The 27,266-nt window shown below is 47.4% G+C and overlaps 1 protein-coding gene across 5 annotated transcripts in view; it reads right to left on the bottom strand.

Moving 5' to 3' along the window:
* Positions 1-27,266, bottom strand: part of THADA (THADA armadillo repeat containing) — a 322,099-nt gene that overhangs the window by 11,354 nt on the left and 283,479 nt on the right. For 3 of the 5 annotated variants that reach the window (XM_028103861.2, XM_088026548.1, XM_088026547.1), the window contains 2 exons: positions 12,898-13,146; positions 211-380 (listed from right to left, as the gene is read on the bottom strand). In XM_028103861.2, coding sequence (XP_027959662.1) covers positions 211-380; positions 12,898-13,146 — 419 coding nt within the window. The remainder of the gene's footprint in view (positions 1-210; positions 381-12,897; positions 13,147-27,266) is intronic. The other 2 variants (XM_088026549.1, XM_088026550.1) reach the window with 1 other exon arrangement.

Genomic DNA, 27,266 nt, shown 5'->3' with positions numbered 1-27,266 from the left:
TTGAGAGCTGCCCCAGCATCCCCCAGCAGCATCTAGCAGGCTGCTGTGGTCATTTGGAGACTTTCCTAATTGGTTATTGATCTGTATGTGAGCATCCAAAGGACACTTTCAGCGGGCATGTGAAGCCTACGTAAGCCTGATGAGCTGCATCTAGTGGGTTCAGGCCACCAATCTGATTCCACCGCCACTGCCCTGAGACCCTAGGATTACCTGATGCATGCTTTCCACGCGGACCACGAAATCATCACCCTCTCCCAGCAGCCATCCCAGCAGGACTGGGAGTCCAGGGGCCAGCTGGTCCCACTGCTGCAGCAGGTCACACAGCACAGCCAGGGCCAGAGGCAGTGCAATTGAAGCGTCCACCTGGCAGAAGGCAAATTCTGTGGAAACGAGAGAGAGGCGAGCGGTGAATGTGCTGCTCAGGGCCAGCCCAGGGAGGCTCTGTAGGACTCTGGCAATGGGAAGGTGCTCAGGTCAAATCATGGCCACCAGCCTGCAGGGAGGCTGCTGGGATAGGCTCCTCAGAGGTTATTAATTCATTTCATTCTGCTGGAAGGAGTCAGAGGCCCAAACAGCACCATTTCATGCCCCCCATCCCTGTGTGGTCAGAAGCAAGCCCACCTGCAAGATGAGACATTTAGCTCCCGTCAGCCCATCTAGTGTAACTGGAAGGATCTCAGGAAAGACCCAGTGTCTCCTCTGCAGGCCTGCCACAATGCCTGAGCTCCACTTGTTTGCCCCTCCCTCTCAAGGCAAATCCTGATGGCCACATGACACCTAAACCTCTTACCATTTTAGAGCAGGGCATCAGCAAACTTTTTCTTAAAAGGTCAGAGAATAAATATTTTAGACCCTGGGGGTCTTCAAGTCTCTGTCACAACCCCTCAACTCTGCTGAAAGCAGCCACGGACAATATGGAAACTTTATTTATGTTCCAATAAAATTTGAATTTCATAGAGTTTTCACATGTCATAAAATATTCTTCTTTTGATTTTTTTTCCCAACCATTTACAAACATAATGACCACTTGTAGTTCATAGGCTGTACAACAGCAGGTGGCAAACTGGATTTGACTCATATTTTGCTGCCCTCTGTCTTCGAATTTGTTTTTCAGACCGTCGTCTTTCTCGCTGGCTGGAAAAGGGTGTGGAAAGAGTAGAATGGGGTGCAGAAAGAGGAAGCAGGTGCCTTGGGGAAACCATTGCTTACTTTATGATTTTGCCTTAGACAGTCCTAAATATGGGTTTGAAGAGAGGCTCTGGGTGTTGACACTTCTGCTAACAACCCGAGGCCTCCCACTCCCAACCTGGAGGAGGTCTGAGACACAGGACTGCAATACTTCCACAAAATGAACCTCTTTGGGTCCCTCCATGCACCAGGGCCTTTTGATGACCCACTTCTGTTGAGGCCTCATCGTTCCCTAATCCCCAACTCCAACTCGAGCACATAGATCTGGCCCTGACTGCTGGCCCCCACAGAGACCTGCTCAGCACACAGGGAGAAGGCTCAGAGTCTGGACTGAAAGCTTGAGTTCTCAGGGTACTGAACTGGGCCAAGTAGGATGCCCCCTCTGCCCCCCAGGCCTATTAATTGCCAGGCCCTAACCAAGTACGTTCTGTTCACTCCTTTGACATCTTATGGGTTGGGTATTGCCATCCCTACTTCACAGGTGAGGAACCCTGGGCTCAGATTAAGCTACTTGTATATAGTCACAATGCTTTAAGTAGATATAAATAGTCAGAATGGGCAAAATGTTTCATGGTGCCTGCAGAGCACAGATTTGGAGAATTAGCACCAACATTCCAGACATATAGGTCTTCTCAGTGAGATAAGCAGGGCTGGTGACCCTGAAGCAGAGCCAGTATTACTACCTGGAGCCCACCCAGCAGAGCTTAGAATCATGGAAGCAGCCCCAAGACTGATGTCACCATCCCCAAATCAACCCCCCAGGACCCCTGCCCCTTGGTGCCTCTGCTCCCTGGAACCAGGATTTAACCCAGGCAACAGAAAAAGAAGACGGGGATGGGAGAGAAGAAGCAAGCAAGTGTGTCTTTTGGCTGTAGGTCTTGGACATGTGTTGGTCCAGCCTTTACCTACAATATAATCTCTATTTTTATCTCTACCTGACTCCTCTGTGTAGTTCTCAGATGGTTTAGAATCTGTATGGGGAGGTGGTACAATTAATTAGCATCTTTCATACCTCATACCTCAAAGAAATGAAAATATACATGAAGACCAGCATAGGATTAAACACATAGCAGATGCTCAGCACATCTGCTGAGCTTGTGTGTGGCTCCAGAAGTCATGAAATCTTTTCTTTTGCCCCCATCTTTATTCAGTTTGAACACTAACACAGGGACTGCCACAAAGAAAGCATTCACTAAATGGTTAACTAGGGTTACTGGTGATAATAATGAACACTGGCCTTTCTAACCCTTACTGCTCCCACATGAGCAGGGAGGTATCCTTATTTAACCAATGAGGAAGCTATGCTCATGGGGAACGGATCCAAGTTTGTATAGTGAGAAGTGGTGGCAGTGAGCTCAGTCTGCCTCAGCCCAGAAGCTGCCCCTTCCCTGCAGAGAGGCCATGGAGAAACAGCCCACGGAGATGCGGAAGTCACACTTGGCTTTATCACTTTTATTCATGATGCCACCAGGAAGGCCTGCTGCACTTGCCCCACCTGACAGGACAGATGTCCCCCATCCTGTACCATTTTGTCATGAATCGTGCTTAGGAAGTGGCAGGAGAGTGATGGGCATGACAGAGGCACAGGGGAGTGTTGGTGTAATTTGGCTATAAGTGGATCCAGAGAAAATGAGAGCTGTCCAAATACTGACTCTGCCAGATGAAGAAGGAAGGGGAAAGAAGCTGAATGTGGGAGGGGAGAGAATTAGCTGGATTTAAATCTGCTTGAGGGGCCAGATGTACCCCACCAAGTCTCCTCTTTTATCACTTTGCCCTGAACTAGGACGGCTTGGCCAGAACAACCCAGATCGCTACTGGCCAAATGCCTTGTGAAGGGAGGCAGAGAGTGGGAGAGGACTTTTTTAGCTAACGATGCAAGACAGCCAGGCTCTCACAGGTTCACCAGTCCATCAATGAAACAAGAAAGCAAGTGACCAAGCAATCAGTGCCTCTGAAGAATCTGCTGCATGTCCAGAACAGCTGAAAAATCTGGGAAAACACACAGAACTGGAACTCACACTTCCTGGTTTTAAAACTTATTACAAAGCTACAGTAATCAAGACAGTGTGGTGCTGGCAAAAGGACAGGTATACAGATGAATGGAATAGAACTGAGATTCCAGAAATAAACCTTCACACTTACATTCCATTGTGTTTTTTTGTTTTTGTTTTTGTTTTTTTTTTTTGTGACAAGAGTGCCAAAACAATGATAGGGAAAAAACAGTTTTTTCAACTAGTAGAGCTGGGACACCTGGGTATCCATCCACAGGCAAAAGAATGAAGTTGGACCTACCCCAGAGCATATACAAAAATGGACTCAAAATGGATCAAAGGCCTACATTTAAGAGCTAAAACTATGAAACACACAGAAGAAAATACAGAAGTGAAGCTTTGTGATCTTGGATTAGGCAATGGTTTCTTAAGTAAGACATCAAAAGCCCAAGCAACAAAAAGAAAGGTTAGACTTCATCAGAATTGCAAACTTTTGTGCCCCAAAGGATATCATTAATAAAGTGAAGACAACTCACAGTGATGGAGCATACATCTGCAAATCCCATATCTGACAAGGGACGTATATTTAGAATACACAAAGCACTCTTGAAATGAAATAAAAAGAGGGGAGGCATGGGCGGCATGGAGCCACACCACATGAATGGATCGTTAGAATTCTCCTAACAACATAAGTGGCATTAGCAACCCTCCAGGCACCCCTCGGGACGACGGTGAGCTAGGAGGGAACTTCCTCCACTCCTTCCAGAATGACAATTATTCTCCAAGCATGACGATGAGCATGTGATCCCCTCCTCTTCTCCGAGATGCTGAGAGAGCCGGCATTTCAGGCGGGAAGATGCCAGAAGTTATGCAAGAAGTGAGGTGTCATTACCCAGGAGCTGGGGGAGGGGCGTCTCCCTGCTCCCCCTCAGCGCCCCACCTGTCCCAGTTTTAGTTTCATGCAATAAAAAGGCCGAACTTTTTATTCCATAAAACATGAAGGACAAAACTCAAAATAAAAATATATTTCAAGTCAGTGACCAGAAAAATCCCACCCCTTGCCCATTCCCAAAAGGACCTTTTATGTACGTGACACTTTTTTGTTGTTTTTTTTGTTTGTTTGTTTGGGGTTTTACCGTTATTGGGATTTTTTAATTTGTTTTCAGGGGGAAAATTTTTAAAAATGGAAGCTTCTAGCAAGCCCCCCCCAGCCCACCCCAGTCAACCTCTTTGCTTTCTTCTTTAAAAAAAAAAAAAAAATACAAGACAAAAAAAAAAAAACAACCGAAGCCCTGCTGTCTGTCTGTACCCAAGCCCTTCCACCAGGAAAGCTAGTCTAGGTGTGAGGTCTCATGCTGTCTTTGTAGCCATCTAAAAATAATGATAATAATAATAAACTGGGCAGTTTACAAAAAAAAAAAAACGAAAAAAAAAGATAACCCAATGAACACATGTGCAAAGGATCTGAATAGACATTTCTCCAGAGAAGATCCACAAATGACCAATAAGCACAGGAAAAGATGCTCAGCATCAGTAACCAATAGGCAAATGCAAATCAAAACCACAGTGAGATACCACTTCACAACCATTAGGAGAATTATAATAAAAAAGGCAGATAATAAGTTTTAGTGAAAATGTGGAGAAGTTGGAACTCTCAGACACCGCTGGTGGGGATGTCTGCGTTGGAAAATAGTCTTGAAGTTTTGCTCACTCCTAGGCATAGACTTAAGGGAAACAAAAACCATACGTCCGCACAAAAACTTGTACTTGTGAATGTTCATACTAGCCAATATCCAGAAAAAAATCAAAATGTCCATCAACCAAGGGATGGATAAATAAAATGTATATCCATACAATGGAATATTATTTAGTCATAAAAAGGAATGAAATACTGATACAGGCTACACCACAGATGAACCTTGAAAAGATGCTTAGTGAAAGAAGCCAGACAAAAAGACCATGTATTATATAATTCCGTTTATGTGAAATATCCAGAATAGGCAAATCACAGAGACAAAAACTGGATTAATGGTTGCCACAGGTTGGAGAATGGGGAGATTGAGGAATGACTCCTGATAGAAACAGTGTTTCTTTTTTGGGTTGATGATGAAAATGTTCTGGAATTATACAGTGGTGACGGTTACACAACCTTGTGAATATACTAAAACGTATATATCCATAGGCTTTCACTTGGTGAATTTTGTGGTATGTGAATTATGTTGGGCCAGGGGGCAGGGGGAATGTGGCAGGCTGAAAAATGGCTTCCGGCCCCCAGAACCTGTGAATGTTACCTTACTTGGAAAAAGGGTCTTTGCAGATGTGATTTAGTTAAAGGTACTGAGATGAGGAAATAATCTTAGATGATCTGGGCGGCCCTTAAATGCCATCGCCAATGTCCTAATAAGAGAGAGCAGAAAGACACCCGACACACAGAGGAGAAGGTGATGTGAAGCCAGAAGACTGGAGGGATGTGGCCTCTGGAGGCTGGAAGAGGCAAGGAATTCCTTAGAGCCAGATTCTTCCCTAGAGCCTCCAGAGGAAGTGTGGCCCTGCCGACATCTTAATTTTGGACTTCTGGCCTCATGAGGCCATAAATTGCTGTTATTTTAGGTCACCAAGTTTATGGTAATTTGCTATGTGACCACAGCCTCAGGAAACGAATACAGGGAGAAGCATGGGTTCTTTCTCACAGTGATGAAAAGGGCCTGCCTGAAATACACTGTGGCGATGGTTGCACAACTCTACAAATAAGCTACAACCAGGGGGTGACTTGTGTGGTGTGTGTATGGCATATCTCAGTAAAACTGTGAAGTTGAAAAATCTGCTATGTGTACAAGTTTGTTCCGATCGCTGGGCACACTGTGTGCCCTGAAAGAGCTCGCAGAACACTTGAGCCTAGACCAACACTTAGAGCCCTCATGCTTGCTTGTAGGGCCCGGGCCTCAGGTGCTGGAGGACTCTGCAGAGGTGCACGGCTGCTCAGTGGCTGGGAGGGCACCTGAGAAGGCTTCCTGGAGGAGATAGGCCTCTGCCTGGCCCTTCACGAGTCAAAAAGTAGGTGCCTAGGGTCTTCTCTGTGGCCAGCACTGTGCTGAGTACTGTGGGAACGCAAGGCAAGGAGCTGACATCTCCTGTCCTCAAGAAAGTGGTGGTCTGGGAGGGGAGGAAAAGCTAAAACTCAGGCAGCAATGAGACATCTGGTGCTCAATGGAGTGGTCTGGATTCTAAGAGTTGCAGGAATCAGGTGAGGGAAGAAGTCAGTGTAAGCGAATAAATCATCGCCCCCCCCCCCCAGTGGCTACACAGCTAAGGTGAGAGTGAAATATGCCCTAGACCCCTGCGGGAGGGCTTCAAGTGGGTGAGGTACGCAGGTACATGCTCTAGGCTGTGGTAGGCCTACTACACAAGAGGGATTAGCATTCAGTCATTTGGAAGTGAGTTGGAAACCCAACTAATCAGCATTTAGAACTAGTTAATCCTTGGGCGCCTGGGTGGCTCAGTTGGTTAAGCGACTGCCTTCGGCTCAGGTCATGATCCTGGAGTCCCGGGATCGAGTCCCACATCGGGCTCCCTGCTCAGCAGGGAGTCTGCTTCTCCCTCTGACCCTCTTCCCTCTCGTGCTCTCTATCTCTCAGTCTCTCTCAAATAAATAAATGAAATCTTAAAAAAAAAAAAAAGAACTAGTTAATCCTTGCCTTCTACCCTTGTGAATGATTAACTTGGGTGGTCCAGCTTCTGGGCTGATGCAGTGTGGACATCCTCTTGCTACTGCCCCCACCACATGGGGCTCTTCTGTCAAGGCAGACACCTGGCTAACCGAAGACCTTACTTGCTGAGACTCCTGAGGCAAGCATGGGGAGTCCCACAGCCCTGCTGCCCATGTTCTTTCCCACTCCTGTGATGAGGCCCGCCTTGGGGCTGGCAGCTAGAGGCAGGCTTCACACAGTGCTGGATACACTTCAAGTCCCAGGCTTGGGACTCAACCACACTGATGAAAATGAAAATGCCAACGTCGACTTGTTCCAGGTGCCAACCTTGAGCTTGAGACCGTGGATTGAAAGTGCACTGTCTAATTCTAAAGTTATCATGGGGGGAGATGCCTTCTAGACTAAGGCCATTGGTCAAGTCTCCTTCCCAAGAGAGGCCAAGTCAGCACAGTAAATGCTGAGTAAATGGAGATGGGTTGAGTGTTCCCTGCCCCTAGCTCTGGAGCATCCTGTTCCAGGCATTCATGGAACTCCCTCAACCTTGCCATCCAACCATCTTTCCGTCCACCCATTCACCCATCAATTCAAGCTTCTATCTGCCCATAGTACTTATTGTCACCTGCTGTGTGTGTATGTGTGGGAGGGGCACTATGAGGAACATGAGGAAAACCCCAGTCCCTTCTCTCTGAGAGAGGAGTGTAGTCAGCAGTGAGCTGACACATGAAGGGTCAGGAAATAGTCCAAGATGGTGTATGACAGGGACTGATGATATCATTAGTAGCAGTAATGAAAGAACAGAAAAGAAAAAAAGTGTGGGGAGTGGGAGGAGGGAGCTTCATGGAGGGAAAACTGGGCAGGCTGAGGATAAGGGGCCACGCACAGCTGGGGCGGAAGGGAGGAGCGGGTAGCACAGGTCTGACCCCGAGGAGGGGCGCCTGCCAGTGGAACTTGAGGCGAAGCTGGAGAGCCTGTCTGGAGCAGGCCCGGGGAGGCAACGGCAGTGTTGGAGTAAGGGAGTATTACTGCATCTTCTTTTTTCTGAGGAAAATATTTTAAGGATGCACTAGGCTGTTTCCAGACAACGTCATTATTTCTGGTCTTCTCCACAGACTTCTTCACTTCCCCTCAGCAGAGCAAGAGCCTGTATTTTACTTAGTCATGAGAAACAAGTGTGGACCACCACTTGGTTCGACTGCTGACTCTGCGGTTCGCCTCTTCCTGAGGCTGCCAGGGCCCCTCTGCCCCCCGGCCTCTCCCGGCCCTCTACCCTGGAGCCCGTGGCTCTCTGCTCCTCAGGGCCCGCAGAGCCAGGACTCAGAGGTGCGATTTCCTGGCATGGCAATCAGTGACAGGACTTCAGGGCTTTCCCAGAGGTCACTGTGTCAGCCTTTACCACTAGACAGAGCTCCCAGACGACCCTTACCCGAGGCAAATGGCCCAGAGGAAGGTCTGTGTCCTAAGGAAAGAAAAGGGGCAGCATCTCTAGTTTTGAAGAACCCAGCAGGAAGGCTGCATGTGGGAACATGGGTATTCGCGATATTAGTCTCTGTACTTTATCTGAGTATTTAAAAAATTTCATCCAAGAACCAAATGTGCTGGTCAGTGCTCTCAAGGGCAGCTCCAGCCCCAGCCTCGGCGGACGCTGGGTCAAGTGCTAGGAGCGCGGGCAGCACTGAGACTCCAGCCCACCCACTCGGTGCTCCAAGCCGGTGCCTCCAGGCTACAGCCAGCCCGTCCCTCCTACTCCCAACCTGCCATGGTGGTCTGGAGGGGAACTCTGACTTCACCTGGCCCAGGTGGACCCCTCTTCTTCCTACTTCTTTTTCTTTTCTTTTTCAAGCCCTGGGAGCTATAGCTTAAAAGACAGTACACAGGAGGCTGAACCCAACCAAACACACAGCTCAAGGGTTCTAAGGCCCCAAAGGGCCCGTCAGAAATCTGGACAGGGGTGCAAATGGACTGTTTGGTCTTCACACAAGTCTGGTATGGCTTACATGGTTTTTTTAAAAGCCAGGAGATTTCTCATAAAAATCCAAATTTCTAGCATCTTTTGAAAATTCAGAGAATTAATTAGCACATGGTGTCCCCGGCCTGCATTTTAACGTGGTAATAGGTGCCTGGAGCAGAGCAATGGCCATGCCCTATAGGAGGCATCGGTGTGTCCTACCGCCTCCCACCTCACTCCTGTAGCCATGAGTTTATTTTTTATTTTTATTTTTATTTTTTTTAAACATTTCTTTTTTTTTTATTTTTTATTAATTTGACAGAGAGACACAGCGAGAGAGGGAACACAAGCAGGGGGAGTGGGAGAGGGAGAAGCCGGCCTCCCGCTGAGCAGGGAGCCCGATGCGGGGCTTGATCCCAGGACCCTGGGACCATGACCTGAGCCGAAGGCAGACGCCCCACGACTGAGCCACCCAGGCGCCCCTAGCCGTGAGTTTATGACTCCTACATCCGACTACTGAGGAAGGCGATGGGTCCTGAGCCAGCCCCTCATCTTCACAGACAGAAGCACCGAGACCTTCTATCAAAGCTGTCCAATCACCAGTCTCCCCCCGGAGCTCTCTGGGTCTTCTCCTTCCCTCCAACTCTTATGGCTCTGGTTTGCTCACCATCCCCACTGTCTGATAGATCCTCTCTCATCCTGACTTAGCCTACTCATCCCTCAGGACCCAATTCAGGTCCTGTGGTCTAGATTTTTCCAGCCCCCTGTGACCTTTCTCTGCTCATAGATCTGAACAGCACTCAGTGTGCTGACAGACGGTGAGAGAGGGCCTTCTGTGGCCGAGCCCTATGTCTTTGCTTTTCCTAGGATCATCCATAAAACAGCACTGGGCACACAGCAGATACCATCCACTTGGTACTTGATTACAGCCATGTACTGAACAATTTACTTAGGACTTGTGTTTCCCCAACAGGAAACCTCCAAGATTGCAAGACTCAGATCATACATGTAGACAGAATTATTGCTGCCATTCTGTGCCTGAGGTTACTGAGGGTTACAGAAGTCACTTGATCAGGATCACACAGGTGAGATGGTAGGGGCCACATATAAGCCTGTGTTCTTGACCATTGTGCTAAGCTGCCTATACATGTTGAATGACTATATGGATGGATGAGTAGACTGATTCTTTTGTTTGTGCCCCCATCTGTTCTTTGTCCCTCTGCACCCCATTCAGTGCCCCCACGGGCTGACCTTTATGGACTGCGCAACACAGGTTCCCAACCACCTGGCTTCTGGCGGGATTCATCTAATGGGGAGGGGATGCTGAGAATCTGGAGGGTAGAAAGAGAAAGAGAGAGAAGCTGGGTACTTCTTTCCTGCAACTTCCCCCGTGAGTCACCAAGGTTCTGGCTGTGGCTGCACTGTCCCGTTCAGCTCTCCTTGGGCTCAGGAAACCCCATTCCCTCCGCTCTCACCTAGTCTCTGGGGCCGCAACATCACTTATGGCTTCCCTCCATCTGGTGGTTCTCAACCTCAACCAGAGATGATATTGCCCTGCAGGAGACATCTGTTAATGTCCGGACACAGTTCTGGTTGTCACAAGTCAGGGGAGATGGGGCTGCTGGAATGGAGTGGGTGGAGGCCAGGGATGCTGCGAACCACCCTACGAGGCACATGATACCTCCCCCAAATGTCAACAGGGCTGAGGTTGAGGAGCCCAGCCTTACCCCTGGAATAGTCTGCAACCTTACACAACTGTAAAAAGTCCCTGTGGTGAAGTCTCTCCACGTCAACAGTTCGGTGGGTGGATGGATGGAACTGTTCAGCTCATCAGGCAACAGGGGCCTACGTCTCTATTCCAGGCAGATGAGAAGAAGCTCATCTCCTTTCATATTTTTTCTGCAAGGCAATCCCTAGCTCCCCGCTTCCTCATCAGCTCTCTGGGCAGAGAGGTGGCAAGAGGTAAAAATCATCTGAACAGCTGACCACAGAGCCCTTTCTGTCTGGAGGCGCAAACATTTTCCAGGTCAGAAGGGAAAGGATAAAAACACCACTTGAAATTCTAAAAATAGTTGGGGGAAAAACCTTTCAAATATTAGTAATTTGCTTTTTCTTAATTTTCTAGCCCTTTCCATAGGGAACAAATGGCCTGGATTCCCCAAAGTTCCTGTAGACCCAGCTCCCCAAGACCAAGACCCCCCCACATGCAGTCAGACGTCCGACGTAAATGTTTTCCTGGTGACCCATCACAAAACCAGAAAACATCCGGCAGAGCTTTTGTTTTCATTTTAAAGAAAAGATATATTTTTGAAAAAACGTTATTTTTAAAGTTAAAAAAGCTATAATTTAAAAAATGTGGGCCCACCTCAAATCACTGGGTAAATAGATGTAGATTTTCCCCTAATTTTAAAAATGGATACAGCCAACATGAATAAAAACAAATAAGCATTTCATAGGAGTTAAAAGCGCGCACTTCTTACTTGGGAGGGCCATACTTCACTGAAAAGGGGTTGATAAAATAAATTACAGCTGATGAATAGCACACTCAGCTCAAAGCTTATAAAAATGCTTGCCATTGTTCACTTCCAACCACACCAAAGAATGAGGAATGGATTAAACCAACGTCATTCTCAGGCAACAATGGCTGTGAAAAAAACTGGGTTTCCCTAGGGGCACCTAGCCTAGGGAGAAGGGGAGCAACACCCACCTGCTTAAACCTTTCAGGGTACTCAGTTGTACCCCGTTTTGTGTGCAACTCACTGTCCTGTTCCTTGTGGCTACCTCTGAAGCCCAGCGGGAAAGAGTAAGGTGCACGTGAGCTTTGTCCATGGCCGCTCCAGAGCAGGCTAATGAAGGCCTGGTGTGTGACAGGGTCACAGGGTAAGGAATGAGTTGGGTCCGGACCAGAGATCCTCTGGACAACAGCATCTGGCCCACACCTCATGCCCTTGTGCAAGGTGCAAAGTCAGGCCCTCCCCCCAGATGAGCCCCACCCTCTCCAGCAGCACCTCCCCTGCGCTCTGCCTGCTCCTTGGTGATTTCGCTCTGCTGAGCCTCCCAAAGTGTTCAATCACCTCCACCTCTTTGTGGAAGGTAAGCACCTTGTACTTATTCCTTTTTGCTAGGACACTCACCCAAAGCACTCTTCCTGGAAGGGGCAATCTGAGCCCTTCTCCCCATTTCCCTGACGCTGCCCGATGAGCCAGTGAAGAGGCGGGGTACAATGAAGATGCCTACAGACTGAGAAGCCCTCCTGGAGGGGGGCCTAGGCAACCTGAAGTCTCCTTCTGCCATCAGCCTCCTCTTCCTCTGCCTGGGCAGAGGTCAAGGGCTCTGAGGACACGTACATTCCTCAGTGACCAGCTTGGATCTCACCATTTCTCTTTTCCCTCTCCTTGAAGTCATTCCAGTTTTCTTTTGTTTATTTCACTTCTTTCTCTTAAAGGAAATTTCTTCTCAGTCTGAGCTCTGAAGACTGACTACTCCTTCTGAGTTCTTCCTAAGCTTCTCTGACCCTCAGTGCGACTACCCACCTCCCTTACTACCCCCTGGTCCCCTGCTCCCATTCTCAACCCTTTCAGCTTATTCGGGGCTTGTGGTGGGAGAGAGGAAGAAACCAAATGACTGATTCATTTCAGCAAAGCTGTCATGAGCATGAGGCGCTGTGCCAGCCAGGAGCCAGAACTCCCCGTCCAGTCTAGGCATGGGACACAGGGCACAGAGCACAAGATGGGGGTTTGCCCAGGTCCCCCGACACACTAGTGGACCATGGAAGATAGTGGTACAGATGGTCCTGAAGTGTAACTGAAGGCTAGAAATTGGAAATGAGAAAAATTCAGGAAGATAATTTTTGTTTCCTGAGGATATGACCACTACCATCTCCCAGCCTTACCCAGAATCCAGAAAGTTCCTATATAGGTACCCCCTCCTCCCTCTCAGGCTTTTACAGCTCTACGCAGAACAAGAACAGTCCAAGGTAATAGAGCAAGTTCATCAAGGTATAAATGATCCCTAAACTCACAAGGTAATTTTAAGATTTATAAACAGCGCTCAAAATGTTAAGTACCTGTGATTTCAAAGTTTCTGGAAACTTTGTATCTTGAAATTGAGTTCACTCCCAGGTTTCCAAGGGCCTTTCCTATCAGTCCTTTGTGGCCAGGACTCCCTTGAATTGCTGCCCACCTCCCAAAGGCATCGGAAACCATCTGCTGGCCATGGTCCTGGGCTGATGGGAGTGGGGTGGCTGAGGCTGGAGAAGGCTGGGGTGAGGGAGAGGAATGGAGAGGCCACAGGAAACCTCTCTTCAACAACAAGCCTAGGAAGAGATGACAAGTCAGAGAATACAGGGCAATGAATGAGTTGGGGTTTCAGCCAACTGAAAAAAGGAGAAAAGGTGAAACTGTGGTAGAGTGGATTTAAATTAGTTGCTAGGAAGAGTGCCTAGGTGTTCTGAGGCTCCAGAACCCACTGCCCAGAAGAGTCCACTGCTCCTTTCCTCTTGGGACCAGTCTTTGGTGGGAAGGGTAGGGGTGGGGGTGAGAAGGAAGAGGAACTCTGGCAAGAAGTGGGTTGTGTTTGACCTGGAGGATGTTTTGATCTAGCCGTGAATGTTACTGCTGAAAATAATCAACATAACTGAACGGACAATGGCTAAGCAGCACATGGCAAAATCCACAACTGACCAAAGAAGTCATTTTGTTAGTAACACTAAAAACACAGATAATAACAACAGCAACAGAAAAAATACAACTGCCAAAATCTAAAACGCAGGTATGATAAAACGCTTTTTATTTTTATTTATTAATTTTTTAAAAAGATTTTATTTGTCAGAGAGAGAGAAAGAAACAGACAGCGAGCACAAGCAGGGGGAAGGGCAGAGGGAGAAGCCCCACTGAGCACGGAGCCCAATGCGGGGCTTGATCCCAAAACCCCAGGATCATGACCTGAGCCGAAGGCAGATGCTTAACCGACTGAGCCACCCAGGCATCCCTAAAACGCTTTTTATTGACTAAAATTTCTGACCAAAAAGTCAAGTCTTTATTGCTAAATTTATACCTAAAAGAGCTGATACCTAAGAAAATAAGGGAGAACTTCAGAAATGGTTTAACTGCTCTGTGTAGAAAATTGATCAAGGAATTAAATTAGCTTGACAGAGTTACAAAGAATTTCTTGATGAAAATTAATCGGTGTTGGTATAATCCAGATGAAAACTGTGTATTTAGCTAGAATTTCGGACTTTAGTCGTCCGTCAAGAAGGAGTAGCCTGCTTCCCCAACCTCCCTGTTCCTAGACTCCCCCCTCCCGCCTCTCACCTGACTGGACTCTGGCAGTGGGAGTGGTGCTCTGGAGCCCCTCGGCCTCTCCACAGCCCTCCCCCCTGCTACTGGCTGCCCTGTCTTCTCAGGGGCATCTTGTCCTCCGTCATCACCTCTGCATGCAGGTAGCTGTCCTGATGACGGCGCCCCGCCTCTCCCTCCCCACTGCCGCTCCTAGCACCACCCTCACTGGTCTTCCTTTAAGAGCAATGGTAACCTTCTGACCAGCCTCCTTGCTTCTGGTTTTGTCTTCTCCTCCAAGCTGCCCTCCACCCTGTAGTCAGGGTTATCTTTCTAAAGCCTCCTTTTATAAAAGCCCTCAATGGCTCCTCAAGGCTGACTGTCCTAATTCCTCAGCCTGAAGCGCTCTTTCTACCTATCCCCTGCCCCATCGCTAGAGGGATAAATCAGTCTATAGCTCCCCTCCATCACTCCTCCATCACCAGGGGAATGGCCGTACCGGCCACGGGGGTTTTAGGTTCACGCCTTCCTTTATTCTGGGTAACTGAGTTCCTTTCTCCCTAAATTTCCCCCTGCCTTAGTCCAAGCTTCTACTGGCCCCCAAGCCCCTTAGCACCCAATCCCTTCCCCAGACTGTCTTTCTTCTGATTACCAGCCTCTCTTTGGTGACCTTATGCACTTCCAGAGAGACTCCGGGCTCCTCAGTCTTATTCCTTCAGTTTCTTTCCAGATTTAGCAGAATGAGGTCAACATGTCTTGGGGGCTAGGGCTGGGGTGGTATATGTCTACTATTCCTTGACAGAGTGGACCTAGGAGAATGTCCATTGAGAAGGGACCTCCAGGGGCACCTGGCTGTCAGTACAGCATGTGACTCTTGATCTGGGGGTCATGAGTTCAAGCCCCACACTGGGCAGAAAGCTTACTTAAAAAAAAAAAAAAAAAAAGAAGGGACCTCCAGTTCCTCAAAAAGTTAAACATAGAATTACCATATAATCCAGCAATTTTACTCCTAGGTATATACCCAGAAGAACTGAAACCAGGTACTCAAACAAAAACCTGTACACCCATGTTCACAGCAGCACTACTCACAACAGCCAAAAGGTGGAAACAACCCAAATGCCTATCAATAGATGACTGGATGAACAAAATATGGTACATCCATATAACAGAATATTACTCAGGCATAAGTGAAGTACTGATACAGGTTACCACATACCACATGGATGAACCTTGTGAACATTATGCCTAGTGAAAAAGCCAGGCACACAAATATTATATGATCCCATTTACATGAAATGTACAGAATGGGAAGAGTCAGAGACAGAAAGCAGACTGGTGGTTGCCGGGGGCTGGGAGGGAAAGGAAGGGCAGAGAGTGGCTCCTTAATGGACACGGGTGTTTTTGCGGGGTGAGGGAGCATGATGGAAATGCTCTGGATCTAGATGGAGGGGACTGTTGCACAATATTATGAATATACCAATTGCCACTGAATTTATACTTAAGATGGTTAATTTTATGTTACGTGAATTCCACCTCAATAAAAAACAAAAATACAAAAAAGAAAGGATCTCCTTGGGAATGGAGCCAGAGAGTGTGCCAAGAACACAGGATGGCAGATAATTAAATTCGGTGCTCCTGTGGCTTTAGGAAAATGGGGTGGGTAAGAAAGGACCTGCTCAGTGAGTAGTGCTCCCTGGCACACACTTCCCCAAGACTGACCCTGAGCAGGGGTGTGAGGGGGAGATGGATAAAGGCACACATAGGGGTTAAGTGAGGTGTACATGGGACTAGCCCTCCCTCCCCACTGCTGGGGCCGGGCTCATACAAAGATGAGAGATTTAGGACCTGGAGGACTAGGAAGGTGGCAAGTCTAGGAAGGTGGTCTGAACAGCCACTGAGGAGGGAACCCTTGCTTTCCTGCTCATTTGGTAATAAAGCAAGACATATTACGTCTAAAAGCACCTGCAAGGTAAGACTCCTATGTAAGCGGATCCCGTGAAACAGTTTTATGCAGACAGCAGGGATCAGATCACAAAGCCGTAAGGAGAAATCTCTTTACCCAAATTACACAGACCCACTTGCCTGGTTTCCATTTCATTGCCTGAGTCTGTTTTATAGTTGTGCTTTTTCATGAGAGCTTTTAAGGAAGGCTATTCCCTGACGTCATGCAAAAAAATTGTCCGAATACAATTATATTACTGAGCGGTGCTTTTGGAAGAGAACTCAGCCACAAAGCTTGCTGGTGTCCTGTTCCCTTCCCTTTAAAGCCATTTGTCTGCTCTCTAAAAGCAGAAGCCCTCAATCCCAGCTCTCCCGGTCCCTCTACCCTCAGAGAACCCAGCAGCACCGATGCGGGAAATGCACTGAGCACTGCATACCCACGGAGCTGGAGAAGTGGGCGGGCGGGCAGGGGGTGGCCGGTTGGGGCATGCCCAGCACATCGAGTCATTGTGTCTAATGCTGCACATCCTACAATCAAGGTGAGGGATCAGAGCCCCCATTTACTGGCTTTTCCAGTAATCTACTCTAAAAGCTCTTGCCCACTTCCTCCCTTACACTCAAGCCTCCTTCAGATTTGTCCTCAGGCTTGGGGAATGGATTTTTCTTAAAAGCTATTATAAAAAACATCTCTTCTCAATCAAAATCTGTTCTACTGTGAGCAAACTCTCCACTTTTTTCATCCTTGGCTCATTTCTTCCTCCTCCTGGCAGATTACTCCTCACTTTCCAGTAGAGGCTGTTACTGCTTTCCCTTGGTCTCTGACTCAGACAGATCAGCACCTCCTTCCACACCTCTCTCCTCCTCTCTCAACAATCTGTCTCCCTTGAAACCCACCGTAGCTACCTCCCTATTTCTGTTAACTTCAGCTAGACACCCGGCCTTTCTCAGTGACACAGAGTTGTTGCCAGCCCACTGGTGACCTCCACATCCGTAAACGTGTCCCTCCTAGAATTTGGGCGCACCACTCTTCCTCCTCCTCAACTCCACTACTTTCCATCTCCAGTTTCACTCCACTCACAAGCATGATGGCATCTGAGAACTGGCATCACTCAGAATTGTTTCAACTTCAAGATCTCAAGTTCTTTTTTTTTTTTAAAGATTATTTATTTGAGAGAGCAAGCGAGTGCACGAGCAGTAGGGGAGGGGCAGAGGGAGAAGCCGACTCTCCACTGAGCAGGGAGCCTGACTCGGGGCTCGATCCCAGGACCCTGAGATCATGACTTGAGCCAAAGGCAGATGCTTAACCACCTGAGCACCCAGGTGCCCCTCAAGAGCTCAAGTTCCAAGACCTCTCATCACTTTTTGTTTGTTTTGTATTTTTTTTTAAGACTTATTATTTGAGAGAGTGAGAGAGTGCACAAGTGGGGGTTGGAGCAGAGGGAGAGAGGAGCTTCGAGCAGACTCAAGGTTGATCTCATGATCCATGAGACCATGACCTGAGCCAAAACCAAGAGTCAGACACTCAACTGACTCACCCACCCAGGAGCCCCTGTTTTGTTTTTTAAAGTAGGCTCCACGCACAGCATGGAGCCCAATGAGGGGCTTGAATTCGCGACCTTGAGATCAAGGCCTGAGCTGAGATCAAGAGTCGGACGCTTAACGGACTGAGCCACCCAGGTGCCCCCCTTTTCATCGCTTTTAAACGAACATCCCCATCGCCAAAATTCACCGAGCACTTATTACACACAAGCACTATCGTAAGTATCTCATATGTATTAATTACAATGACTTTTTGAAGGTTTTATGAGCCTCATTTTATAAACAAGGTAAGTGGAGACACAGGTTAAGATATAGGATTTAAACCATGTAGTCTATTCACCATATCATGCACCATATGGCCTAATATCCCCAACCTAACTGTTTAGCCTTTCTACTTCTTCCACTGAGACAACCCCCTCACATGAATCCTGACCACATCTTTGACCCTGCCTCTTCTCTCAGGCTATCACTTGCTTTTCTTTACATACCCTGGGGTCCCTGGGTCCTCCATCCTCTTCTAACCTCCAGCCCCCATGTCAACTTGACCTGTGCCCAGGATCAACAGTGCTCCATAACCATCTTTCCTCAAACCCAATCCACTGCTCTACTCGGGGCCACCGTTTCCTGCCAAAGAGAGGCAGTATGCTGATTAGGCTCTCCATAAATTTAAGCTATTCAATCTCAGCTGGCCTCCCACTGGCCCCTGGCAATTCTTTCATTCATTTTTTGGTGACCCCTAACTGAACCTTAAATGAACTATTCCAACCCTCTCCCTGACCCTCCATCCCACTCCCTGACCGTTACTCATTCTTACAGATAATCTTGTCTTCCACAAAGGATATTCAACCTAAGCTCAAACTTCTGTCCTCCCCAACTTCAAAATTTCTCTAATGATTCTTTTGAAACATTAACTTAAGGCAGAACAGGGCCTAAGAAATGTCATCTTAGAACAAGAGAGTAATGTCAATATTTATATGAGAGATAGCCCTGGAGAGGGAGGAGAGCCTAAAGACACATGAGAGAAAAGGACATCATGGCTGGATAAAGGTCACGGGGATGGCATCAGGTGCTTTGCAAAGACTGTGTGGAGGTGAAGGAGCTTTTTTTTTTGGCTGAGTTTGGAGCTGGAAAGGGGTGGGGAAGGGAAGACAGATGATGTTTCAGGGTAGCCTCCTACTTACTTCTGAACTCCTTGAAGTTGGCTTCTGACTGTCCTACTGGACCTTCTCTTCCGATTCTCCCTTCTGATATTTTCTCAGTCCCTACCCTCCTTGCCCTGGCCTTTTGACAGTGTTTGGCATGACTCACCAACCCTGTCCTCTTGATGGTTTTTTCCTTCTGTGGCTTTCATGACAATGGAACCTCTTGATTTTCTTGAGAAGTCTTCATTACTTCCTTGGCTGGCTCCCCTCTGAAACTATTACAATAGCCTCCTACAATGGCATTTCTCTCTCTCCCCACCTCCAATCCATCCATTTATCTCCCTCATTCAATGCAGATTTATTGAGCCCCTACCATGTGCCAAGCACATGGCCATTATGAAACTGTAGCTGAATTAATCTTAATGCATAGTTCTAGTCACTATTTATTCAGAAGTTTTTACTGGTTCTCTCTTGCAAACGATATCTGGATTCTTTGGCCTGGTGCTCCAAGTTTTAGTGGGCATCTGCCGTTTCGTGGCCTAGCTTCCATTCATCTTCTCTGGATAGCTGGACCCCTAGAGCCAGCCCCTCCGTATCTTTTAGACCATGTGGTTTCGGTGGGGCCAGCCCTACTCTCAACTCCAGGCCTGGGCACCTGCCCCAGGTTTAAGCCAATCAGGGTACCATGTTCCCTGACTCAGAGATTAATTCAAGGATGTGCCTAGAACCCAACTGACAGTCATTAAGAAAGCATTTAAAAGCAAAGGGACTGTTATCGACACAGGCCTTAAATAAACGATGATGTAAAGGCGAGAGCTGCTGCAGCCATCTTACAAGTCCAAGGGCAGTGAGAGCTTATCTGAAAGCAGAACCAACCAAAGAACAGAGGGGAGAGGTGGCAAGAAACCAGGTCCTTGGGACATTGTTTGAACCCCTGAATGATGGCACATCTGAATCCCGTCCTAGCTCCAGGATTCTCACTTATATGACCCAAAATGCCCCTGTGTGCTGAAGGGGGTTGGGTCAGACTCTGTGACCTTTGCATGTGAAAGAATCTTGCTTGATCCCAGGGGTCCTGCACTGCATCCCTGCCTCCATCTGACCCCACCCTACTTGTGCACTTGAGGCCTGTACTATACTAATTTTTCTTTTTCTGAGCAGCCCTCACACTTGGCTGCCCCTGTCTTTCTGGAATGCTCCCCATCTTTCCTCACTGAAATCATACCCACCCTTTAAGGTTCACTTTAATGAAGCTTCCTCCAAGCGGCCATTCTTCTCCAATTTCCCCCAATGACAAATGTTTTTGAATATACAACCAAATGAACACAAAATAACACGAATAGGGCCCAGCGGGGGTCGGGTGCTCCAAACTGATGTACAGAGCTGGGTTCCAGCAATCACGTCCATCATCCCTCAGGGCCTGGGATTTGCTTTCTCCATCACCCCCCTGGTCTAAAATCCCTGCTTCCGACCCTCCTTGGCCTATCCTTTGCCCAAACATTTTCCTTGAGAAACTGACTTTTTAGAATGCCTAAGAGATATTTAAAACAAAACGAAACGAAATGGAAAAATTCCAAACTCCAAAACCAACCAAAGGTTAAAACAAAAGATTTGGTTATTGAATAAGTTTGGAAAATTCTGGGTTAAACGAAGGTGGTTTTTTTTGGTTGGTTGGTTGTTTGTTTGAGATGCAGTGGTGGGGACGAGGCAGGGCATGTAGACTTTTCTCCAACTTTGCTGGTGAAACAGGTACCCCAGGGCAGAAGGCAGGGCCACTTTCTTCCCCGCAGACAAGCTTCGGGGTTTAAGACTGTGCGGGTTATTTTATATACACATATAAATATCCTATCCTTTGTTCAAGGTGCCTATTTGCTCTGCACAGTGACTATTATGAACAGAAAACTCTTCATTGTTAAATATGGCATGCTAAGTGGTTTTGCTTTCTGGAAAATCTCCAAACCATAATCGTTAAGGGACTCGAGCTGCTGAGGAATTCTTGCATTACAAGAGGCTTTGATCCTGCTCCTGCCTTCCTTCCCTGACCCCATTTCCACGGGCGTGGCTTATTTGTATTGTTGCTCACTGCTATGGGGCAGTGAGCTTCGAAGGTGAGGACTACACAGAACTCCCAGGTGACTGGGGCTGGGGGTGGGGGGGCGGCTTGGGCCCCACAGCAACTGAGACGAGGCTCTGGCTAAATCTCTGTGCCTTTCGGAGCCCCAAATGGCTGTAACCAAGGGAATGCACAAGCTCTGGCCAAGTATCAGAGTTGGAATGCTGTGGACTCTACTGTTCAGTTTCCCACACATTCTGGGAAGCCCAGATTCTTCAGCCTCCCTCATTACCGGGTTTCCAGCTGGGATAAAGCCTCCGAACTAGACGGCTGACATGACTTTGCTCAGCAAAAGGCAACAGGCCTCGGGTGGGTGAGGCTTTGTTATTTTATTCCCATCAAAGTGGAGAGATCTGATCCAAAATTCTTTGCACTGCCATTTGGTCAGTGTCGACCTCCAACTCGCCTATCTACCTCCTCCACAGACAGGGGAGGACACCTCCACTCGGCCTTGAACCGTTAGGGCAAACTTTTCAAAGAGCCAGACTCCTTTCTACTGAAATATATGATGAAATGGCAAGGGGCACAGATCTATTCCTTTAGCTTCTTTTAAATTTTCCCCTGCCTGAAAGGAGAGATAGGAAAGGACACCCAGATGTTTATGAGTCCACGACAGAAGGAATAAAAAGACACCTTCCAAATAAAGTGCAGAGGTTCTCTAATCGAATGAATAAAAAGGATTCTATAACCAACAGCAAGTTACTGGCTTTCCAGCATTAAAAAAATATATATCATTCAGCATTTGGATTCGGGATGGAACCTTGTTCACTTTTTGACACTTGTTTTTATTCATATTTTAATACAGCTTTTCCGCAAGACACGTGATCACTTCCATTTTACAGATGACAAAACTGAGGCCAAGTGAGTAGAAGCAACTAGTTCAGGACAGAGGCCACTCTCCGACTCCCAGATCACTATTCTCTCTCCCAAATGGCACTGCCATTCACAGGTCTGCTTCCCAGATGGGAAGGTACCTTCTGGGTCATGCTGAGGGGAAAGCAGGGGTGGGGGAGAGCAGGGATGGAGAAACAAGGGCAGGGAGAGAATGGGATTAATATAGACGTCAGAGTAGCTGAGGGCAGCAACCAGAAAACAGGTTCTGATTCGGGGGAGCTTGGAGAATTGCCCTGCTCCCACCTGTTTTGGGGAGGAAGCCAGAATAAAGTTGCCCTCAAGAGTCTGCTTCATCGGGAGAGGCAGGGAATGGAAAGAGAAGGCCACCGGGGCCCTAGTTATTAGCGGCAAACCATGCTCTTCGCTGTCTATCAGGGGAGGCTTCTTGCTGGGAAGGAGTCCAGTGATCAGTCACAAGGAGGAGAGAGCCGTACTCCGCTCCAGGCAGCTGGGCCCAATGCCAAAGGCTAGGCTTTAGGCCAGTGCAAGAGGCTTCTGAGCCCCTTCTCCCCTGAATGGGTCAACTTAGCAGGATCCCCCCTTGTCCCCCACTTCCATCTCTCCCACTCCCACCTTCCCCGCTGGCATCCATCTTAGGAAGATGCATGTGAATTCCTTCTGGAAATGGGAGACCTTTTTTCTCACTCAAGGTGAATGAAGGTCAATGACTCACACAGCTAAAAATGAACTTAAGGCCACCTATCACTAAAAGGAAAATGAAACACACACACAAAGTTAAGTTCCCCTGCTATTTAAATTATAGCAAGGAACATAAAACCTTATTTAGTAATTATAACCAACACTCAAATACGTAAACTTTAATGACATGTTACGGACCAGCGAGAGCAAAATGAGGAAAAAGGAGGAGAAGCGAGGGCAGGGGAAAGCCACAGACTAAAAGAGGAAGACAAGAGGCAGGAAGTGAGGTGAAGCTCAGAAGCAGGGCAGCAAATGAGAGGAGGGGGAGGCACAAAAAGGGGGATGGGGCCATGCAGGAGGTTCTGGTGAGGTGACTTGTGGGTAGCGATTACTTAAACTCCTGCTGATCTTTATCCTTAAACTTGCAGATGCCCCCTCTTGGAATGCGGGAGCCACAGAAGCCCACTGGAGTAGAATTGCTGGATGCAACAGGGGACACCCAGTTAAATTTGAGTTTTACATAAACAATGGGTAACTTTTCAGCATTAAGTATGTCCCGAATATTGCACGGGGCATATTTACACAGAAAGTCGTATTCGTGGTCCATCTTAAATTCAGATTTATAAATTTGAATACTTATCTGGTAAATCTGGCAACCCTACACGGGAGGTCAAACCATTCTTTGGACCAAAGCCCCATTGGCCAGGCTTGTATTTACACTGAGGGTGGGGGTGGGGGTGTGTGTGGAGGGGAAATCAAGTTGAGGGTCACTTCTAAAAATGAGGAGTGAAGCAGCATAGAGGTTTTGCTAGCAGGATAGAAACCGGCAACTGGAAGATTGCAATCCTTGAGTTTCTCCTCCTTGAGCTGTTTATTTCCTGCTATTCCTCTCCAGTACAGCTGAGGCTGTTGGCCCCTCTCCCTGCCAAGGGTTACAGAGACTGAAAAGAGTAACTCTACATAGGGCTACGTTGGGGTTGTGGGTAACGTGGCCAGCGTGGGGACTTCTAGAGCTTCTGGAAGATTCTGGAGGTCCTTAGGTGGAGAGCAAGTTTGCAGAACACTAAGGAACAAGTAAAACCAAAACAAAATATAGTCCATAAGTTCTACGGTGTTAAAAGAAAAAAAAAAACCACAGTCTTTTTTTTTTTTTTTTAAAGTAGGCTCCATACCCAGTAGGAGCCCCATGCAGGGCTTGAACTCACAACCCTCTTAGGACCTGAGCTGAGATCAAGAGTGGGATGCTTAACTGACGGAGCCACCCAGGGGCCCCCTAAAAATAAAATCTCAAGCTCAATTTTAGTCACTATAACTTTCCTAGTGACAGGACTGAGCCTATGCTACTAGGCTCACAGGACAGGGGCAATGAGACTGTCCTTGACCAGAAGTTCCAGGTTCACGCAATGCTTGTTAAGAGGACACAGGGTGATGTTGGCAGAGGCTAGCCCTGTTGCCCTTGCAAAGGGGCCAAGAGGTCATCTTAGGGCTGAAGCAGAAAGAGTTGCCAAGCCTGAGTCCTGATCCATGGACTCTGGGCAGGAGCTGACAAGGCTACAAATCACAACCGAGAAGGCACCTGCTCTTCTGCTCACTACTGCCCCTGCTCTTTACTGAGACTGCATACCCAGCCGGTTCACCCGCTTACGCCCTGTGCCAGGTCCCTGTGGGCACCAGAGACAGCAAGTCATAATATATGGCCTTCTAAACTTATAAAAATTACATATTTATTTATAAGAATAACAATTATTTTTTCAGGTAATGATATGCCATGGGTCCCTTTGCACGTCGGTTCATACAGATCTATTTTTTTTTTTTTTAAAGATTTTATTTATTAGAGAGAGAGAATGAGAGATAGCAAGCACGAGAGGGAAGAGGGTCAGAGGGAGAAGCAGACTCCCTGCTGAGCAGGGAGCCCGATGCGGGACTCGATCCCGGGACTCCAGGATCATGACCTGAGCCGAAGGCAGTCGCTTAACCAACTGAGCCACCCAGGCGCCCGGTTCATACAGATCTACTCCATTATTTTTAACCGCCTCATGGTATGTGCATTTATCAAGGTCTCTCGATCCTTTGAGTTGTATGTGTATCTTTGCCCATGTGCGCATATTTCTGGAGGATAAATTCCTCTGGAATTACCTGAATCAATTGGCAAAAACATTTAAAATCTCTCAAGATATCATTCAGCTCCCTCCAAAAATGCACCGATTTATGGCCGCACCAGTCAGATCTGGGGAAAACGACACAGCGCTGTTGTTGGTCAGCATGTCTTTATCATTAGCCAGGATGAATGTGTTCTGTCCTATGTGTACCATTCTCGGCTGTGTTTAATTCCACAAAGTGCTGGGTTTTTATCTCTTGGCTCTACTTCCATTATCTTCACTTAATTGATTTTGAGAGAAGTGCCTGTATATTATAGAGAACACTTTACTTGCCTACGACATGCAAGGACTTCCTCTGAGGACAGGTTCATCTGCTCAAACACTGATAGGCTTTTCATCTGTTTGGGTCTGAAAGGAGTCTGATTTTTGTTTTGTCATTGGCAGAACTTACTGAGATTGTGTAGAAATATCCAAGTGGCGCTTTTGTTGTTATATTTTTATTTTAAATGTCTGGTTTGCTTGAAGTTTGGTTAGAATGTGGCCTAGAAAGATTCCTACCTTATGGAATTGAGATTTTTCTTAGGGGCCCGAAATATAATCAGTTTTTGCACTTGGTTTGTACCTATTTGAAACGGATGCTTATTTTCTGTCCGCAGAGTACATGGTTTATACACATTTAAGCTTTTAAGTCCTATATAACCTTATTTATGTTTGGTCTGCTTGGCCTCATAAATCTGAGAAAGGTAGGTTAAAGTATCCTACTACAGCTGTAATGTTAACAATTTTTCCCTAATATTTCTCACAGTGTTTTTTGGAGGTGGGGGGTAGGTTTGGATGCTCTTTTACCTGAGGTTTATAAAGGTTCATGTTCTTTGTGGCTCAGACCCTTTAATCACTATCATTGTCCAATACCCCCCTTCCTGAACAGCTTTTCTACTTCTTTGTCCGAAATTTTGCCTATTATGACTACTACCATCCCTTTCCTTTTGTTGTCATTCGCCTGGCAGAGTTTTGTTCATCCCTCTGTTTTCAACCATTTTCAACCATCCAATGTCATTTTAGATGTAACTCTTGTATCAATGTGGCACATAGCTAAATGTGCTCCTTTCTACCTTAGTAAGAGAACTCTGAGTGATGTGCCCAGGCCAAAAGAATACATTTCTTTGCACATCTTGCAGCTAAATAGGACCTTGTTACTAAGTTGTAGCCAGGGACAGGTACCCAGAAGTGTATTGTGGGAGTTTGGGAGGGCCCCTTCAAAGGGAGAGGGTTGGAGCCCTTCACTGCTCTCTTTTCTTCCCCTTCTCCTCATCTGCAGTGAGGATGGGATGGCTAATGCTTCTGGCAGCCATCTGGGATCAGGAGGTGTCCCTGAGAATAGAAACCACATGTCAGGACAGTGAAGCAGAAATTCACAGGAAGCCTGGGCCTGAGGCCTAATGACTGAGAGCCGCTGATCAGCCTGGACTCCTCCTTATGGACTACATAAACTTGAGAGAGAGAAACTTCCACTGTTTTGGCTTTTCTGCTACCTGTAGACATCAAGACTCCCAAAAGATACATCAGATTTTGCTCCCCACCCTTTCTGGGAAAAGCTCAATTTAAGAGTTATCGTTGGGGTGCCTGGGTGGCTCAGTCAGTTAAGCGTCTGCCTTTGGCTCAGGTCATGATCCCTGAGTCCTGGGATCGAGTCCCCCATCGGGCTCCCTGCTCTTCCTCTGACTGCTTCTCCCCCTGCTTGTGCTCTCTCTCTCTCTCCGTCACTCTCTCTCTGGCAAATAAATAAATAAAATCTTAAAAAAAAAAAGAGTTACTGTAATTTTTCCTTAAATATTTGAATCTCAATTCCTATTACAGTGATAGTAGTCATTACATTAAAATGCTTAACAAACACATTTGGGCATTTCTCTGTCTTCCTCTCTTTCTTTTTTTTAAAGACTTTATCCTTACATAATCTCTACACCCAACATGGGGCTTGAACTCACAACCCTGAGATCAAGAGTCACGTGCTCCTCTGACTGAGCCAGCCAGGCACCTCTGGGCATTTATTTCTGAAGAGATTTCCTTCAGGGTCTTGCTACTCTGGGTCGGGTCCCTTGACCAACTGCATCAACATCACCTGGGAGTTGGTGAGAAATGTGGAATCTTGTGCCCTCTCTAAACCTACTGAATCCAAAGCTCATGTCACAAGATCCTCAGATGACCTTGTGTACTGGAGTGTGGAACCACTGCTTCAGGGGGCACTGGTGTCCCCTCCCCTCCTCCGGGGAATGTGTAGTGATCTCCTGGATTCCTAAGTCCTCAGCAGGCACTCTTGGCCCTTGAAGTGGCTGGCCCTCACCTCTCCGGTTTCACTCTCGTTTTTCCTGCATCCCACCCCCCTTCCCCACTCCTTCCGAGGGCAACTTCTGCAGTTCCTTAGGTGTGTCGCGGCCCTCCCTGGGCACATACTTCGCCCTCTCCCAGTAGCCCACCAGTAGCCCCCCCCTCCCTGCTAACACAAGTCCAATGTTGTTCTGGGGGCCAAGTGTGCACTTGCAGGGGACGTCTAGCCCCTTCTGATACCTTTGTAGCTAAGACAGCCACGTACCTAGACCTGGCCAAGGAGACAAACAGAGGGGGGCTTTAGAGGGCATTTTTTTCTTCCTGGATGAAAATTACCTTGAGATAAGAGAACTGTATGTTCTTCCTCCTTCTTCCTACCTAGAATGTTGGGGTACCGGCTGAAGGTGCAACGGCAATCTTGTAACCATGAGAACAAGCATGAGGTCAAAAGCCAACATGTTTGAGGA

Source organism: Eumetopias jubatus, unplaced genomic scaffold (genome assembly GCF_037043125.1).
Source record: "Eumetopias jubatus isolate StellerSeaLion01/CBP00866 unplaced genomic scaffold, mEumJub1_p1.0 scaffold_9, whole genome shotgun sequence".
Lineage (NCBI taxonomy): Eukaryota > Metazoa > Chordata > Mammalia > Carnivora > Otariidae > Eumetopias > Eumetopias jubatus.
This window is presented reverse-complemented; position numbering and strand designations above follow the sequence as displayed.